At 30.0% G+C, this 16,657-nt stretch overlaps 2 protein-coding genes across 2 annotated transcripts in view; one reads left to right on the forward strand and one right to left on the reverse strand.

The window, feature by feature from the left end:
* The window catches only part of LOC123301454 (glyoxylate reductase/hydroxypyruvate reductase-like), a 77,300-nt gene extending 75,820 nt beyond the window's left edge, over positions 1-1,480 (reverse strand). Inside the window, exon 1 of the mRNA XM_044884193.1 lies at positions 1,449-1,480. The gene's annotated coding sequence lies outside the window, so the exon portion shown is untranslated. The remainder of the gene's footprint in view (positions 1-1,448) is intronic.
* Positions 1,397-16,492, forward strand: LOC123301452 (H/ACA ribonucleoprotein complex non-core subunit NAF1). The gene is made up of 4 exons (XM_044884190.1): positions 1,397-2,004; positions 9,005-9,180; positions 9,812-10,055; positions 15,636-16,492. The coding sequence occupies exons 1-4, from the start codon at positions 1,397-1,399 to the stop codon at positions 16,285-16,287; spliced, it is 1,680 nt and encodes a 559-aa protein (XP_044740125.1). The 3' UTR covers positions 16,288-16,492.
* Positions 16,493-16,657: the final 165 nt, after the last annotated feature.

Here is a 16,657-nt window from a genome sequence, read left to right on the forward strand (position 1 = left end):
GCAAGTAAATTTTAAATTACAATTTCTTTTATTAGCTAAAAAAATTTATGCAAAGAATACACACTCTTTAAATCAGCAGACAAAGATTTTTTAATTTTTTCAAAATACAAAAATAATCTGCAATTTTACGAATATATTTTTTACGATTTATATATGTATTTTATAATATTTCATTATTTTATTATTTTCTCTCCTTCTACAAAATTACGAGACTTAGGAGTAGCCTCAATAAAGTCAAGAACTTGGTTTAATGATAAAAACATTTCAATTATTTGCGATTATATAAATAAAAACTACGTAACTCTAGGTAATTAAATCACAGCTGTCACCCTAGCAGTAGTTATACTTTTTAACCACCAGAGCGCGTAGCGCCAAGTGACACTTACCAATAGAAAAAGATTAAAAAATCGAGAAATTATTAACATCGTTACATTTTTAATTAGCGAAGATTGACATATTTTATAATTTTTGTATTTCGAAGAAATTATGAAGTTATAATTTATTGCAATACATTTATTGTTATTCATAATAAATATATTTATTATAAATATTTCCTCAAGAAGTAAATAAAAAGAATATTTAAATTTAAATTTATTGGGCGGTTTATCTTATTAGTTTGCGGTTTATCCGTAAGATCGCGCAATTTCCTTTGGAATATTTCTGGCAACCCTGCCATCATGAAGAATGTAGAACAGGAGAACGATCGCTATAGAAAATATTGTCCCCAAAATATGTATAAAATAAGTGAGGCGCTGCGATCAATATGTAGTATCAATAAAAGCAAGCTGTTGTGCGCTAATTTCAAATGATATATCAATTTGTACATTATGCTAACAACAACAGCTAACTTCACAGATACTACTTCTTGTTGACAGCGCGACTGGTGGCTGAAAAATGAACTATAAATTCTACAAATTTTTAGGGACAGGTACGCTAATGCTTTAGTACATAGCGATCTTTCTCCTGTTCTACATTCTTCATGCCTGCCATATAGAATCATAGAATATATAACCTTGTATAGAATATAGATGTCTCTAATGAATATTCAAATGTTTACAACTTTAGAACGATTTTTACCTCTAAAGTTTTATTAATTTATTATTTTTAATAAATACTGATTGAATACTTAACTTACGTTTTAGAATACAAAACGTTTAAAAATACTTATTAAATAAAAAGTACAAAAAAACAACATACTTTTATTAATCAAATAAAACATAAAACCCATGTGACTTTCATTAAATGTGTAAAAAAAAAAACGTGTAAAAAATATAAGTGTTAAATGTCAAATACATTAAAAAAAGAAGGTTGTCATTTGTTTGTTACAATTTTATTAATAAAAACGTGCTATCAGCACTTATTTAATAAAGAATTTAATATTATACACAAATAAAATATGGAAAATCAAACACAAAATCAAATAGTGTTAAATAAAAATACTGAATCACCTTTAGAACAAAATGAACAAACTGTAATCGGCGACACAACACAAGTAACTGATTTGCCTGAACAATTTTCCGATACAGTGACAGTCACAAATGAGAAAAATGTAAAAAATACAATTATTCAAAATATAAATGAAGATGGTGATAAAAAAATTGAAATAATCAGTGATGAAATTGTAGCGGAAAATTCAGAATTATATGAATCACTACAAAATAAATTTAAAACTTTTAAAACTGATTTTATGTCAATGATTGATGCCTTACAAACCGAAGATAAACAAATTACCGATAGTACTATGGATAAAACGAGTTTGAGTATGTTAGCGGATTACGGTACTAGTTCAACTGATGAGAGTAGCACAGATTCGGATTCGGATAGTGATGCAACTGATAGTTCAGAAAGTTCCACAGACGATAGTTGTCCAGTGATTTCTAATACAAATGATAATGGGAATTTTCGATCAGCTATATATCCAGATGATTCAGATTCATCATCATCATCATCTAGTTCATCCGATGATGAAGCGAGCTATAATTCTGATTCTTCAGATAATGAAAGGTATCTAAATATGAATTCTTTTTAAATTAAGGTATTTGCATATTCTTCATATGTTTGAGTATCATAGTCGCATTAATGAATGTTTTTACTCGGAAGTCCTCAATAAAAGCTCCGATTTTGATGATTTTTTTTTTCTTCAAAATGATTCTGTTTGTATATTATTTAAAATCAGGAACATTTCAGTGAGAGGAAATAATTTGGAGTGAAATAAGGGATGAAAGTTTGAATGGAGTTATATACAAAGAGTCATTTTTGAGTTCACCACTTAACCGATTTTAAAAATTCTTTCATCTATAGACAAGTGGCATGCCCTTATTTTCTTTTCCAAATAATTAGGGATTCGCACTAAAATTTAAAATCCATTAAATAGTGAACAAACAGGACGCTAAGAGAATTGAAGGCTATAACGTGGATAACTGCTAGTTATTTATATTGTTTAAACAATATTTGTGAAACTTAATTTAAACAAATGAAAACAAACAATTGACTGAGTTAATTGTTAAAATACCATGCAAAGATAGCGTTGATTACTCTATCACATTACATATACATACATGTCACGCACATATAATTAACGCCGTTACGGATAAACAGTGATATTTACGAAAAAATGATTCAAACAAAAGTTGTTCATTTTTTTATAAGGTATATTTTTTACATTTAAAACTTTGTTCTATCTCTAACGGTTTACAAGATGTGTCCTACGGACCCATAGGTCAAGACCCGATTGACCTATGTTGCTCATTTACGAACTCGACCTCACTTTTTATGCCCTGAATACGCTGTAAAAATTTCAACTTTTTGATCTTTTTTCGTTTTTAAGTTATCGTGTTGGCAGACAGACAGACAGACAACCGATAATGGACTATTTAAGTGATTTTATGAGCACCTATACCAAAATTTTGTTCATAGCAACAATATTTTTCATAGCAACAAACTTGGGACTAAACTTAGTATACCTTTTGCATATTACATATATGCATGGTATAAAAATCACTCTTGCCTGATTTTTTCCACAAAAAAATGTATTTTAACTTAATAACAATAAAAATGAATTTTTACTTTTGGTGCGGAGCCCTAACTATTTATACCATGTATATGAAATGTACATAGTATATTAAGTTTAGTCCCAAGTTTGTAACGCCTAAAAATATTGATGCTACGAAAAATAATTTAGTATAGGTGTTCATAGAATCACCTAATTAGTCCATTTCCGGTTGTCTGTCCGTCTGTCTATCAACACGATAACTCAAAAACAAAAAGAGATATCAAGATGAAATTTTTATAGCGTACTCAGGTCGTAAAAAGTGAGGTCGGGTTCGTAAATGAGTAACATAGGTCAATTGGGTCTTGGGTCAGTAGGACCCATCTTGTTGTAAACCGTTAGGGATATAACAAAAGTTTAAATGTAAAAAATGTTCTTTATAACAAAATAAACAAATTTTGTTTGAAACATTTTTTTATAAACATCACTGTTTACCCACGAGGGCGCTAATTAGGTATAAATTTTATAGTATGTATTAAAATGGGATTATCAATTATATGTGTGTGGCTATTTAAAAGTGGATATCTTTTTTTATTTACGTGACATCAAAAAACAATCGATTGCGTCATCAACACTGTCTATACATGGTATTTCAACAATTAACTCAGTCAATTGTTTTTTTTCACTCGTTTTAAAATAAAATACAGCCCATGTTACTTGTTGATATTATAGCAATCTATAGGTGAAAGAATTGTTAAAATCAGTTAAGTAGTGAACTCAAAAATGTCGGTTTGTATATATTTTCATTCAAACTTTCATACCCTATTTCGAATAAGAATAATGAAAAAATATTTTTTAAATGACACCCACAGTATAAACAATATCGTCTCGAAACAGCATAAAATCAACATTGTCTCGAAATTGCAAACTTCTATCATTAGCGATTAACATATCAGTTGCGACATTTCCTACCCCCCCCCCTACCCCAGATTATTTCCTCTCACTGAAATGTTTCTGATTTTAAATAATATACAAAAAGAATCATTTTGAAGAAAAAAAATCATAAAATCGTAGCTGTTATTGAGGACTCCCAAAGAATGGCTATTTTATGTATTCCTTTATCCGACTATCAGAAGTATTTTAACAGTCTAAAGTTGGTACTGCTAAGAAATGTCGATGGCTGAAACTAATTTATGATACAGTTTTTCATAAAATCTCCATCCTAGTCCAATTTTGCTTGCCCGTTTCTCTTAGTTATGGAGCGCTCATTGCTAATCAGGTATCGAAAACAAAAAATTGTCCAAAAGCTCGGAATTTAAAAGTACACCTTCGATGTGTATGGGACCGGGTACCAACTGTTCGTATGAGAGTGTAAAAAAAAGTTACCTTAGTTAGAAAGTGTGGTCTTTAAATTTACGTACGTGAGCGCGCTTACAAGGTCGTAATAGCCAATCGCGCGGAAAAATAATGAAAATAGGAAAAAGTAATGGATATCATATTTTGAACTATTCTTGAACTCTTTTTGTTCTTTAACATTTTTTCCTAAACCTTATTGTTTTTTAGGTATAAGCGTTATTTTGATGAAAATTTTATGATACGATTATTGCGTTGTTTTGATCAGATATTTGATTAGAAAATCAAATGATTTTATATTTTTAACTATTATTAACACTTCTAGAAGAAGAACTAACAAACTAAAAAATCGAACATTTTTTAAAAAACACCTATATCTCGAAAATAGTGAGGATAGGAAAAAAAAATGCCATGATAAAAAAAGTGTTTAAAATAGTCCAAAATATAAAATCAGTTGGTTTTGTAATCAAATATTTGATCAAAACCACTCGATACTCGTCAAACTTATTGATAATAAAATTTAGGCTAAAAAAAGCGATTTTTTTAAAACGCCGACATCTCGAAAACGGCGAGATTAGGTGAAAAAAGTCACTAGAAAAAAATGTTTAGAAATGTCTGCATAAAATATTTGATTAAAACCACACAATAATCGTTAATTTTGTCAATATCAAATTTTCATCAATATAACTAATAATTTTATTTTTTTAACGTTTTTATTTATAAAACGGCGAGGTTTAGGAAAAATATTAAAAAGCGCTTAGAATAGTTCAAAATATAACATTAAATAGTAATAATTTTTTCTATTTTCAGTACGATTGGTTATTAGGATCTTGTAAGCGCGCTCACGCGTGTAAATTCGTAGAGCACACTTTCTGGCCAAAGTGACATTTTTCTACACCCTCATACAAACAGTTTGTTTACGGTCTCGTAAAAACCGGAGACGTGTTTTTAAATTCCGACCTCAAAAGTCTATTTTTTCAACTAAACATATTTTACTAAATACGATTAAAAAAAATCATTGATTAGTAAAAATTGCATTCCATTTTTAACTTTTTCGAAAGTTGTGAACATCTTATTAGGATGGTCATTCTACATTTTTTGGGCTAAAGCCAAGATACATCATCAAACATACATATAAAAAGTCGGAAATTTTCCGAAGAATTCAATGCACTATTTTTTTACGCTTTTAAAGTAAGGAATGACATTGAAAAAGGCGGTCAAAGTTGGTCAAAAAATTTTTTTATGTTTTTTATAAAATATACCAGATTAAATAATTAATTAATTATTATTTCAAAATGTTTTACGACCGATTTCACCGATCAATTAATCAAGCGCGCAATACCCGCACATATTAAAGCAAATGTTGAAGAAAATTTTAAGCACAGAAACGTTTATAAAAAAGCACGCGTATACGGGCAATTGGAAATTTAAAAAAAAACGTTTTGTTGTCGATAAAAGCGATTTTTGCCAAAACTTTTCAATATTTTTCAAATTTACAAAAACGCTCTTCTTGGGCATATTAAGAGCTAAATTTTCACTAAATAAAATTTAAAAATATATTTTTTTAAAGAGATACGACTTTTTTCCAATAAATTGTTTATTTAATAATTTTTGAACATTGAGCTGGGCTAGATCGATACAAAATAAAAAGTTACACAAAAAAAAAAAAAAATCTGTTTTTCACTAACTTTGGCCGCCATTTTCAATGTGATCGCATACTTTAAAAGTGTTAAAAAATAGTGCCTTGAATTCCACGGAAAATTTCCGACTTTTTACATGTATTGGTTTGCTGTATCTGGGCTACGACTACGACTAGACTTTTTGCTAATAGCTACCGATTTATATTTTTGAAAAAATTATTGATCACATTTAAATAATTTTCACTATTTTCAGATTAGATGGAATTTTTTACTCATAATTACAAAATTATCTTTATTTAAATAATTTGTTGTTTTTCTTGAAGCAATGTAAAAAAAAATATACGGTCAAGTGCGAATTGGACTTGCGTGGAGAACGTTCTGCCATGGTACTGCCCTGTAAAGTGTAAAGCAAAATTGTTGAATTGTCTATATTATTGAAGGTTTTCATATTAGAAATTTTCTTATACAAATAATTTATGTGTAACATTTTTTATTTTGTTAAATTTCAAAGATATAAGATTTTTGGCTAAATTTTCATGTTAACTAGTTCACTATGAATGAGGCCCTGCACTCGTTTTTATTTTAAAATTTTAGACTAAGATGTTGAACAAATTTTACTCTCACAATCAACACTTAAAATTAGAATTTCGCTTATTTGAAACCATAACTAAAAGCACTCTATCGAACACCTCAAAATTATAAAGTGAAAATGCCTGGAAATATGTTACACCCGCGAAACTATTAAAAATTTGTTAATTGTCTTTTCTATAAATTTTTGAGTTTTGCTTAAAAAAATTGATTTTGTTTTACAAAACACTTGCTTGAAATTTATAGGTCAATAGAATAACGGGAAAGGATATGGCTTACGTGTTGTTGTCGGATACAGGTCAGAAGTGGTTTTAATCTATGGATGGGGGTACGCACATAATGGACCTGCGAAGTCCTCTCGCCCGGAACCTGGGAACTGGAGTTATTAAACAAATTCGGCAAAAAAAGTTTTTTTTAATTTCTTGTAAGCAATATAACTCGTAAATGGTGCACTTTAGAATACTGGAGCTATGGAACTTTTTGTTCCGTAGATGTTTTTCTAGAACTTCAAAGGAAAAAAAACAAATTTCTTGTTGCAAATTTTTGCGAAAAAATGTCTAAAAAACTCAATTTTTTAATTGAATTTATTTATTTGCAAATAATTGTTTTTGATAAAAGTGATATCTTGTAGCTGATATCTATATCTACTGCAACTTGTAGCTGATACCTCAAAGAACAAAATTAGCTTTGAAACGTTCCATTTGGTCTAATAGTTTTGCACAATTCCATTTTGCAATAGATGTCTGAAAAAAAGTGGTTGACTTTGAGTAAGCCGCAAGGTTGAGTTTTTATCCGATCGCAATCTGCTTGATGGGAAACAATAGGGCGAAATGTCAATTACAGCGGTTTAAAAAACGGCGAAAATTCCTTATTTGCAAAATTAATTTTCTCAACGAAATTTTTTCAGACAACTAGTGCAAAATGGAATTGTGCAATAACTATTTAACCGAATGTAACGTTCCAAAGCTAACTTTGTTCTTTAAGGTATCAGCTACAAGATATAGGGGTCAATTTTATCAAAACCAATTATTTGCAAAATGCAAACATAATAAATTTTGAAGTTTTAGAAAAACATCTAAGGAACAAAAATTTCCATATCTCCAGTATTCTAAAGTGCACCATTTACGAGTTACATCGCTTGCAAGAAAGCAAAATAAAATTTTCAGACGAATTTGTTTAATAAATCAAGTCCCTAGGTTTCGGGCGAGTAAAGTCGGCAGGTCCATTATATGAGTATCCCCCTTAAGAGATTAAAACCACTTCTGACCTGTAACCAACAACAACACGTACAATCCGTAATTATATTGGCCTATTATACAATTTTAAGTAAATAATGGACCGTTTTTGAAAAAAAATTGTCTGGGTGACAATTCTTGTTTATTAACTTCTGACAAACCTTTTGTTATAAATTATTTTTATTATGAAAACTCACTTCATAGTACCTCCTTGTATTCTTTCTCCTTTTTTTTTTTTGGTTCGATTGTTAAAAATAAAGTTTAATATCTCTTTTAACTGCTATAAATTATCTGGCTGACAATTTTTGTTAATAAATTTGCCAGACTTAATTTTGAATGCGCAAAAAATTAAGTCAAACCTTCTTTCAGAAAAAAAATTAAGCTGGTGTTTAATCGAAAAAGCATTTTAATAAAAAAACAAAAAATAAAGTGTTGTAGCTTTACAAGAAAAGCACGGTTTTAACGCGAAGAAATCGTTTTTTCGCAATTTATTTTCTCCGTTTTATGACTCACTTTCCCGTTTTTCTTTGCGTTTTCACAATTTTATCATGTATCTATGAGATTAATAATTATGCAGAGGTTGTAAAGCAACTCTACAAGAAGAAAATGATTTTTTAAAAATTGTCGTAGGGTGCTTCGTTACCGACTTCGCACACGGCTTTTTTAAGACACCTATTTTCGCAAATTGTGCGGAAACTTTATTTATTGCAAAAAAATGCCATTAAAATTTGAGCCCAGAACGAAATTCCTGGGAGTCATAAAAACCGAGAAAACAAATGTCAAAATTTGGACTTTTTCGCGATAAAACCGTGTTTTATCGTATAGTTTCCATCGGATTTGACTTCAACTAGTCTTATTTTTTTCGTTTTTACAAGCCCCATTTTTTTTTCTTTTAGTAAAATTATTTTCCCTCCTTTTTTTTTTTGTAAATAATCGATTTTTTCATAGTATTTTTTCTTAAAAACTACTATTTTTCTCCTAATTATCGCGTTGAAAATCGCGGTATATTTTCACTTAACTATATCTGGTAGAGCGTTATACGGTCCTTTTATAGACACCCTGTATAGTAAATTTTCTTAAACGTTCATTTAATTTTTGTAACTTGAGTAATGCGAATTTTATGAAAGAAAAAATTACTTTCTAAAATTTATTTGATAATCAAAAAAGGCAAATCTAATAAGTTTAATTTTTAATTTTAGCATCAAAATTATTAGTTCAAACGCGAATGAAAAGAAGAAGTCACCAATACAACGTAAAAATAAAAAAACTGAATTAGATCTGAATGATTTACCACCGATTGAAAATTTACAAATATCTGTACCAGAATCTGTTTGTGTTGAACTAGGAAGTGTTGTCAGTATTGTTGAGGAACAGGGTAAGTTTTAAAAGATTATCTTCAAGGAACTGTGAAAATAAAAGAGGTGATTTTCAATTTGATTGTATATTATTATTAGTATTTAATCGATAGGTGGTAGCTAAAACAACTTCAATCAATCTTTTTTAATATTTTTAGACCAAAAATAGTAATAACCTTTCAATCAATAAGCCTTCTATCCTGAACTTCCGTCAGGTGTTTGTTTTCCTCTTTTAGAGGATATCTTTAAGTTGTGCCTTTTGGCAAAGGCCTCCTTTAAACATTTTCCATTCTGCTCTATCTCTGGCAACCCTCCTCAAAAAAAAAAAAAAAATAATAATAATAATAATAATAACAAAAAGTATATTTTGATGAAAACGAAAGTTTATCAGGCCTTCCTTTTTATTTTTTATTCAGCACAAAAACTGATGAATTTACCACGGGAACTAAAATTAATGGTTGCCACTTTTTTACTTTATTTAAGTACTGGTAACAAGCTCAAGAAGTTCTAGCAGTTTCAGTTTAGGGAGGTCGCCTAAAAAATCATATTGTTCACTAGAATTACAACCTTTTGGTCTTGATCATCCTATTTTATTTCTTAAATTAAAAGCCTAATCAGAAATAAGTTTTAATTTTGATAAATATTTTTCAGTTGTAATAGCAGCGTTACCAAATATGCCTCCATTGGATATCGATACGGTATTATTTTTAAATAAAGGTGAAGAAACATTGGGTTTGATCTTTGATGTATTTGGTCCTGTGAATAATCCTATGTATACAGTACGATTCAACAACAAAGAAGACATTTTAAATAAAAATGTTAAAGTTGGTATTCAAGTGTATTGTGCTCCAACCACTGAACATACTTCCTATGTTCTAGTTTCAGATTTAATGAAGTAGGTAAATGCATGTATAAACTACCTTTTCTTTCTATTCTATTCTATTCTAACTATTTTCATTCACTTTCTAATTAGTCCGGTATCCCAAGCACATATAACTCAAATTTTGTACGACAAAATAGGAAAAAATTATTTTATGCTAAATTTCCTCAGGAATTTGAGAAAAATAGTTTTACTTCAATCGGCTTTATATTTCAGTAACCTTATCGTCTGAAATTATGGGCCAGTCTGCATCAAATCCGGTAGTTCTGATCTTTCGCAGACGTGTTTATGAAGTTATTCCAATGAATAATGCAAGGTTGTGACCTAGAGCGCCGAACGCAATTTTGTCAAAAATCGAAAAATCCGTGAAAATTTCGGATTTTAGCGATTATAAGTCTAAAGCACTAGTTTTTTGATGGAACCTTTTTTGAGCGTTTTTCAAGTAGACTAAATTTGCTTCAATATGAGACCAGATTGAACTCAGCAGATCCAATACTTTCAGAGATGAAGCCTTTCAAAATTTATCGACGTAACTTTATACAAAAGAGCAAACGTCAAATTCGGTAGTTCTGATTTTTAGCAAATTTGTTTATGATGCTGTCCCAATTAATTATCCAAGTTTGTGACCTCAAGCGCCGAACGCAACTTTGTCAAAAATCGAAAAAACCTGTGAAAATTTCGGCTTTTTTCAGATTTTGGCGATTTGATAATGATAAATTTTGAAAGGCCTTATCGCGGAAACTATTAGGTCTACAGAGATAATTCTTGTCTCATATTGTAGCAAATTTAGTCTACTTTAAAAACATTTTGAAAAGTACTTCAAAAACTACTCCTTTAGAGTTTTAATCGGTATAATCTGAAAAAAAAAATTCACGGGTTTTTTTTATTTTTGTCAAAGTTGCGGTTGCGAAAAACAGAACTACCGAATTTGATGCAGACTGTAATGTATAAAGTTATTGTAATATTATTTGTTTATTTAACAATTTATAAAAAAGTGTTTGTTTATTTAACAATTTATAAAAAAACGGATTTTCGCTTATAGCACCGCTTCTAGAGATCATAGAGTACTCAAATAAAGCTCACATTATTCGTAATGAAATACCTTAAATTCTATGTAGTAACTTATTTCATAACGAATAATTAGAGCTTGATTTGAATACTCTTATGATCTCTAGAAGAGGAGCTATAGGCGAAAATCTGAATAAAAATTTCATTTTTTTAATCAATTGTTTAGTAAACAAATGAAATCTGAGGAAATTCTGCATAAAATAAATTTTTTCCAGGTTTGTCGTACAAAATTTTCCTTGGATACCGGACTAAATCTATCTACTAACCCAGTGCATTTAGTTGTGCAACAAATGCAACCTCTAATACACGAAGCGAGCTGACGAAGTTCGAAGTTTTGGGCAATGGAAAGAATTTTATGCCGCAACCTGTATTCCCTCTTAAAATATGATCTGAACGAAAGCTTGGACATTTAAGGACACCCACTTACCACCCTAATCCAATAATCTCTAACAAAAAAAACTAATTCTTACGAATCCTTTTTTAATATATCTAAAAAAATTATTTTATATGTATTATATTTCACGCGAAACTTAAACCATTGAATTCTAATGTTGAATTAATTCACAAATTTTTAAAATATTAAAAAGTGACAAATTTTAGGAAATCTCTTTTATTACAGTAATAATTAACAAATTTTTTCATATTTTCCAGACTTTTTCATTATTACTGGTTTAAAAACGCCGCCAACTCACTTTTTAATTATTTAAATGTTCAAACCTATATTTATACACTTGAAATTATTTTATTGCCATTTAGTTGGTCTCAAAAATTCATATGTACTCGTTGAAAAAGACTGGCAACATTTTTCGCTGTCTCTACATTTTAATTGAAATGAACATTCGATTTTCCGAATGTTCGCCCCATTTCTCTTCCCCCACCTATTGCGGGATAAAAATTCTTTAAAATGATCTAACAGAATATACTCTAAGGTGGAATACATGTCTTGACGTTTTATTTTTCCCACTTGTACCCTTACTAATAATAATGTGCAAAAAGTCGACCACAAAATGTTTGCTGTGTCCAACAACATACTCATTTTAACAATAGAGAGAGATGTGAGTCCCTAAGGGCATATAAGATGGGCCATTTTAATCTATACACCTAAATATCTCGTTTTGTAGCCAACCAATCAAAAAATAATTTAAACAAAAGTTGCAGAGTTTGATGGGGGATATCACGTTTTGACATCAGATTGGATCTAGTTCTTCGATCTAGTTTCTTTAATAGTAAATTTAGATCGTAAACGGTAAACGAGATAGAATAACACTTTTAATTAGAATGTTGATCTTCATGAAAAAACTAACATTTTTCATCTCAACCATTTTTTCGAAAATAGTCAGCTTTCATATAGTAGTATAGTATATTTATTTGTTCTAAGAAATAATCTTTTACAAAGGTTTAGGTACACTAATTAATATTTTCTAAAGTATTTGAAAGATAGTTTCATTCTAATGTTTTTACCATAACAGGTTCGGTTAACCAAATTTAAAGAGCAACAGAATTAGTCACTTATAACCAATATTATGATAAAAATATTATACAGTTCTAACAAGAAATAGAATATTTTAACAAATTTAACATTCGATAACGAAAAAAAAAAAAAAAGAAAAAGACAACAAAATAGTCAGCTTTCATATGAATTGCGACTCTAAAATATTTAATAATCGAACGAAAACACGCTGACTACGGAAAATGCTTAAGCCAAAAATTGTCCACGGCAATAAAGGACATTCGCTTGTGTCCATGACTTTGACCTACAATCGCATCGCATTTCCTCTGAAAGCTAACGTTTTTTGAAAAAATTTGTTAGTTTTTTTTGAGGATCAACTTTCTAATTTAAAGGGTTATTCTATCTCTTACCGTTTAGAATCTAAATTGGCTATTAAAGAAACTCGAAGAACTAAGTCCAATCTGATGTCAGAACGTAATGCTTCCCATCAAACTCTTCAACTTTTTTTAAAGTTATTTTTTGATTGATTAGATACAAAACGAAATGTATAATACAACCCAAAGAAATTTAAATCTTAATTTGATAAAAAAGCAATATATTTGCAAAAAATTGATTTTTCGATCTTTGACTTTGAATAACTTACGCGAATAACTGACGCGAACAGCATTTTGTATCCGACTTTTTACAAGTTGTAATAAAAGTATGCAGAGTGTCTCTGTTAACTTGACATCTGATGGAAGTTCGCAAAATAAATTTTATGAAGAAAGTAAAAAAGCACATATTACGCGAATATTAAACTTGTCGACCTACGCTTTCACGTTCAAGTAAAAACTCACTCGGTTTCATAATTGGTAAGAGGTAGAACACTTCAAATTAGAACGTTGAAACATTACTCCGGTAAACGAAACTTCTAAATTCTTTCCTATAGCCCTGATTGACCTGAAAATTTAAGATTAAGCTTTGTTTACCTTCTAGATCAAAATTTATATGGTGCCTAATGGTGGTTTTGTCTAGGGGGTGGTAACCACTCCTTCGAAGTGGTGGAAGAATATATGTTGAAAATGGCAACGGAAGTCAAAGAGCGATGAAATTTAAGCAAAATGTGTCATTTAAGTATATTTCGAATAGTTAATTCTTTAAAAAAAGTACTTTAAAAATGAAAAAATTTCAATTTATTTGCACGGAAATTAACGGAGTTATAATGAAAAGAAAGTTTCTTGTACCTTCTTTTAGATGTTTTAATTCAGAACAAAAATTGATAAATTTATCACGGGAACTAAAATTAATACTTGCCGCTTTCCACTTTACTTTATTTAGGTACTGACAACATGCTCAAAGTGTTTTAACAGTTTTTGAAAAATTGCAATTTAAATGAAAAAAAAATTTCGAAAAAAACCAAAAAATTGTCTTTATCGTTAAAAACTAATAAAGTTACAAAAAAAGTTAGAGGGAAAAAATCTAACATTTTTTCCGCAGAATATTTTACCTTCCAAACTTTTTTCTGTATCTTTATTATTTTTCGAGTTATGATAGACACTTTTTCGAAAAAAATTTTTACATTTCAATTGCAATATTTAAAAAAAATATATATCCGAAACTGTAAGAACTTTTAGAGCATGTTGCCAGTACCTAAATAAAGTAAAATGGAAAGCGGCAAGCATTAATTTTAGTTCATCAGCCGTGGTAAATTCATCAGCTTTTGTTCTAAATAAAGCATCTAAAAAAAGGTACGAGAAACTTTGTTTTCATTACAACTCCGTTAATTTTCGTGCAAATGACTTGAAATTTGTTTATAGCACTTTAAAAAGTGTCTGATATACTTTTTTCAAAAAACGAATTTTTTCAGTTAATTAAATATTCCGAATTAAATTCGCCAATAACTCGAAAAGTAGTGACTTTTCGAAATATACTTAAATGACACTTTTTGCTCAGATTTTCGCTCTATTGACTTCCTTTGCCATTTTCAACATATATTTTCCCACCGCTTCGAAGGGGTGGTTACCACCCCCTGGGCAAAAGCACCACTAGACACCATATAACTTTTGATCTAGAAGGTGAACAAAGCTTAATCCCAAATTTTTCATCAAAATCGGTGCTATCATAATCGGTCATTTAGAGATTTAGAGATTTCGTCTTTTTTACTCCTCGTTTATTGAAGTATCTGATAGTTATATTTTATGAAATGTAAAATATTAGCAAATATCCCTGTTTGCCTAAAAAAATGATTTAACAGATGAAGGTAATTAATATTATCAACTTGTATATGCGCGATAATAGTGATTGAAAAGATGCAGCCAACTCAGCTGCTGCATATTTTTTATGGTTTTTACTTTCGAGTAGACCAAAAGTCAGTCATTAGTTATGCAAGTCAGTGAAAAATTACTAAAAATATTACTCTTGGTATTTTCACTAAAGTCTAAAGTCTAAAGTTTTCACTTAGGTAGTCTTGTCTACAGTTTTTTAGGCAACCCACGGCAGGCGCATGTTTGTTAACATATAATAATTTCATAAAAATTAACTTTCTTTCGATAAGCAGATGGGTGAAGGTCGATCTTAATTTGGCTCTTAGACTATACGTCTTATCAGTTATGAATCAAAGTGAGCATTGAAATAGACCCGTGCGCACGGGTGGGAGTGTTGGGAGGGGGTAACCCTCCTATTGAAAAAATCTTCACATAAATTTGAAATAACAATATAGTAAATGCAGCCATTTATCAAACGCATTTACATTTCATTTTTGAGCTCGGTACATTCTTTGACTTTGTCTCTGAGTAATTCAAACAGAAAACCAGGATCTTGGCGAGACTATCGAACTGGTATGCAAACCAAAATCGGTATTTTATCAAATATTGTTTGTCTCTTTCCCATCAAAATGAAAAATTTTGATGAAGATTCTTGCACTCAAATTTTTGAACAATAGTCTTCAAATTTGCACGATGACATCTGGGTCGACGAAGTTAAACTTTGGCGAAAACGCATTGCCGGACAGGACGTTAAAAAGGCTACTTATATTTTAATACAACAGAAAAATTCACTGTTAATGGTAATAAATATAAAATATTTTCATTTTTGTTTAGGATAAAAGGAAGCGATGCATCTTGGAAGGAGGATCAAGAACCACCAGCAAATTTGTTGGAATACTCAGATGATGAAGAAGAGCGTCGAATGCGTGCAAAAAGGAAAAATAAACAAAATAATGATGACGCTACCTCAAATGAACCATCGTCTACGAAGCAACTTAGTGAGTTTGAAAAACGTAAAAATGAACGTAATTTATATTTAAATGATCGCTTTAACAACAAAAAGAAAGCATACAATCAAAATACTTCAGTGCGACCGAGAGGATTTGATTTCGCATCAAAATGGACAGACCACCGTAACCGTACAAATACTGGTCCCCAATATCATACACCACCACCATCATCGTCAGCATTTCGACCACGACATTGGTGGGGTGATGGATCTCCAGGTCCATCTAGATTTGTAAATCCTGTATGCCAACCGCAAATGTATCCAATGCCATATCATCCATACTTTGGTAACAATACACCTCCCTATGGACCAGCCTCCATTCCATTCCCCTCAACAGCGTCATCGAACATAACGACACCTCGACCCGATTTTAATTTATTTTGTGCTCCATTCCATTTTCCACAAAGTCAAATATTAGCACCGCCACCTCCTCCTCCCCCACCAAAACAAAATAATAATACTACATCAGAAACATAAGAATTTGTTATTATTTCAGAAAATTATAATTTATTTTTATTATTATTGAATATAAGAAATAGTTTTCATTTTATTTTTCGTATAGAATTTTCTTGTAAGGATGTAAAAATTTTTTGTTGTGTTTTATGTCGATTGTATAAACAAGTGTTTAATATGTTACGTTTGAAGCCTTGATAGTGAATAAATACTTTGATTTTCTTACAAATTTCCGCATTTTTCATTATATTTTAAGAATTCCATAATTAGTAAAGGGACAAGAAAAATATTCCTCCTTATATTTTGGTCCACAGGTTAGTAAACTTTGTGAAAAATTAACTCCTTAGCTGCTAGTGATACTTAATAATACAGTTAGTGTAGGCGCTGAGTGGGT

The sequence above is a fragment of the Chrysoperla carnea genome, chromosome 5 (genome assembly GCF_905475395.1).
Source record: "Chrysoperla carnea chromosome 5, inChrCarn1.1, whole genome shotgun sequence".
NCBI lineage: Eukaryota > Metazoa > Arthropoda > Insecta > Neuroptera > Chrysopidae > Chrysoperla > Chrysoperla carnea.

What these genes read in the sequence shown, in the direction of transcription:
- LOC123301452 (XM_044884190.1), top strand. Translation starts at nt 1,397, where the DNA reads ATGGAAAATCAAACACAAAATCAAATAGTGTTAAATAAAAATACTGAA. An exon ending in GATTCTTCAGATAATGAAAG is followed by an intron (nt 2,005 to 9,004) that starts GTATCTAAATAT and finishes TTTTAATTTTAG; the next exon opens with CATCAAAATTATTAGTTCAA. An exon ending in CAGTATTGTTGAGGAACAGG is followed by an intron (nt 9,181 to 9,811) that starts GTAAGTTTTAAA and finishes AATATTTTTCAG; the next exon opens with TTGTAATAGCAGCGTTACCA.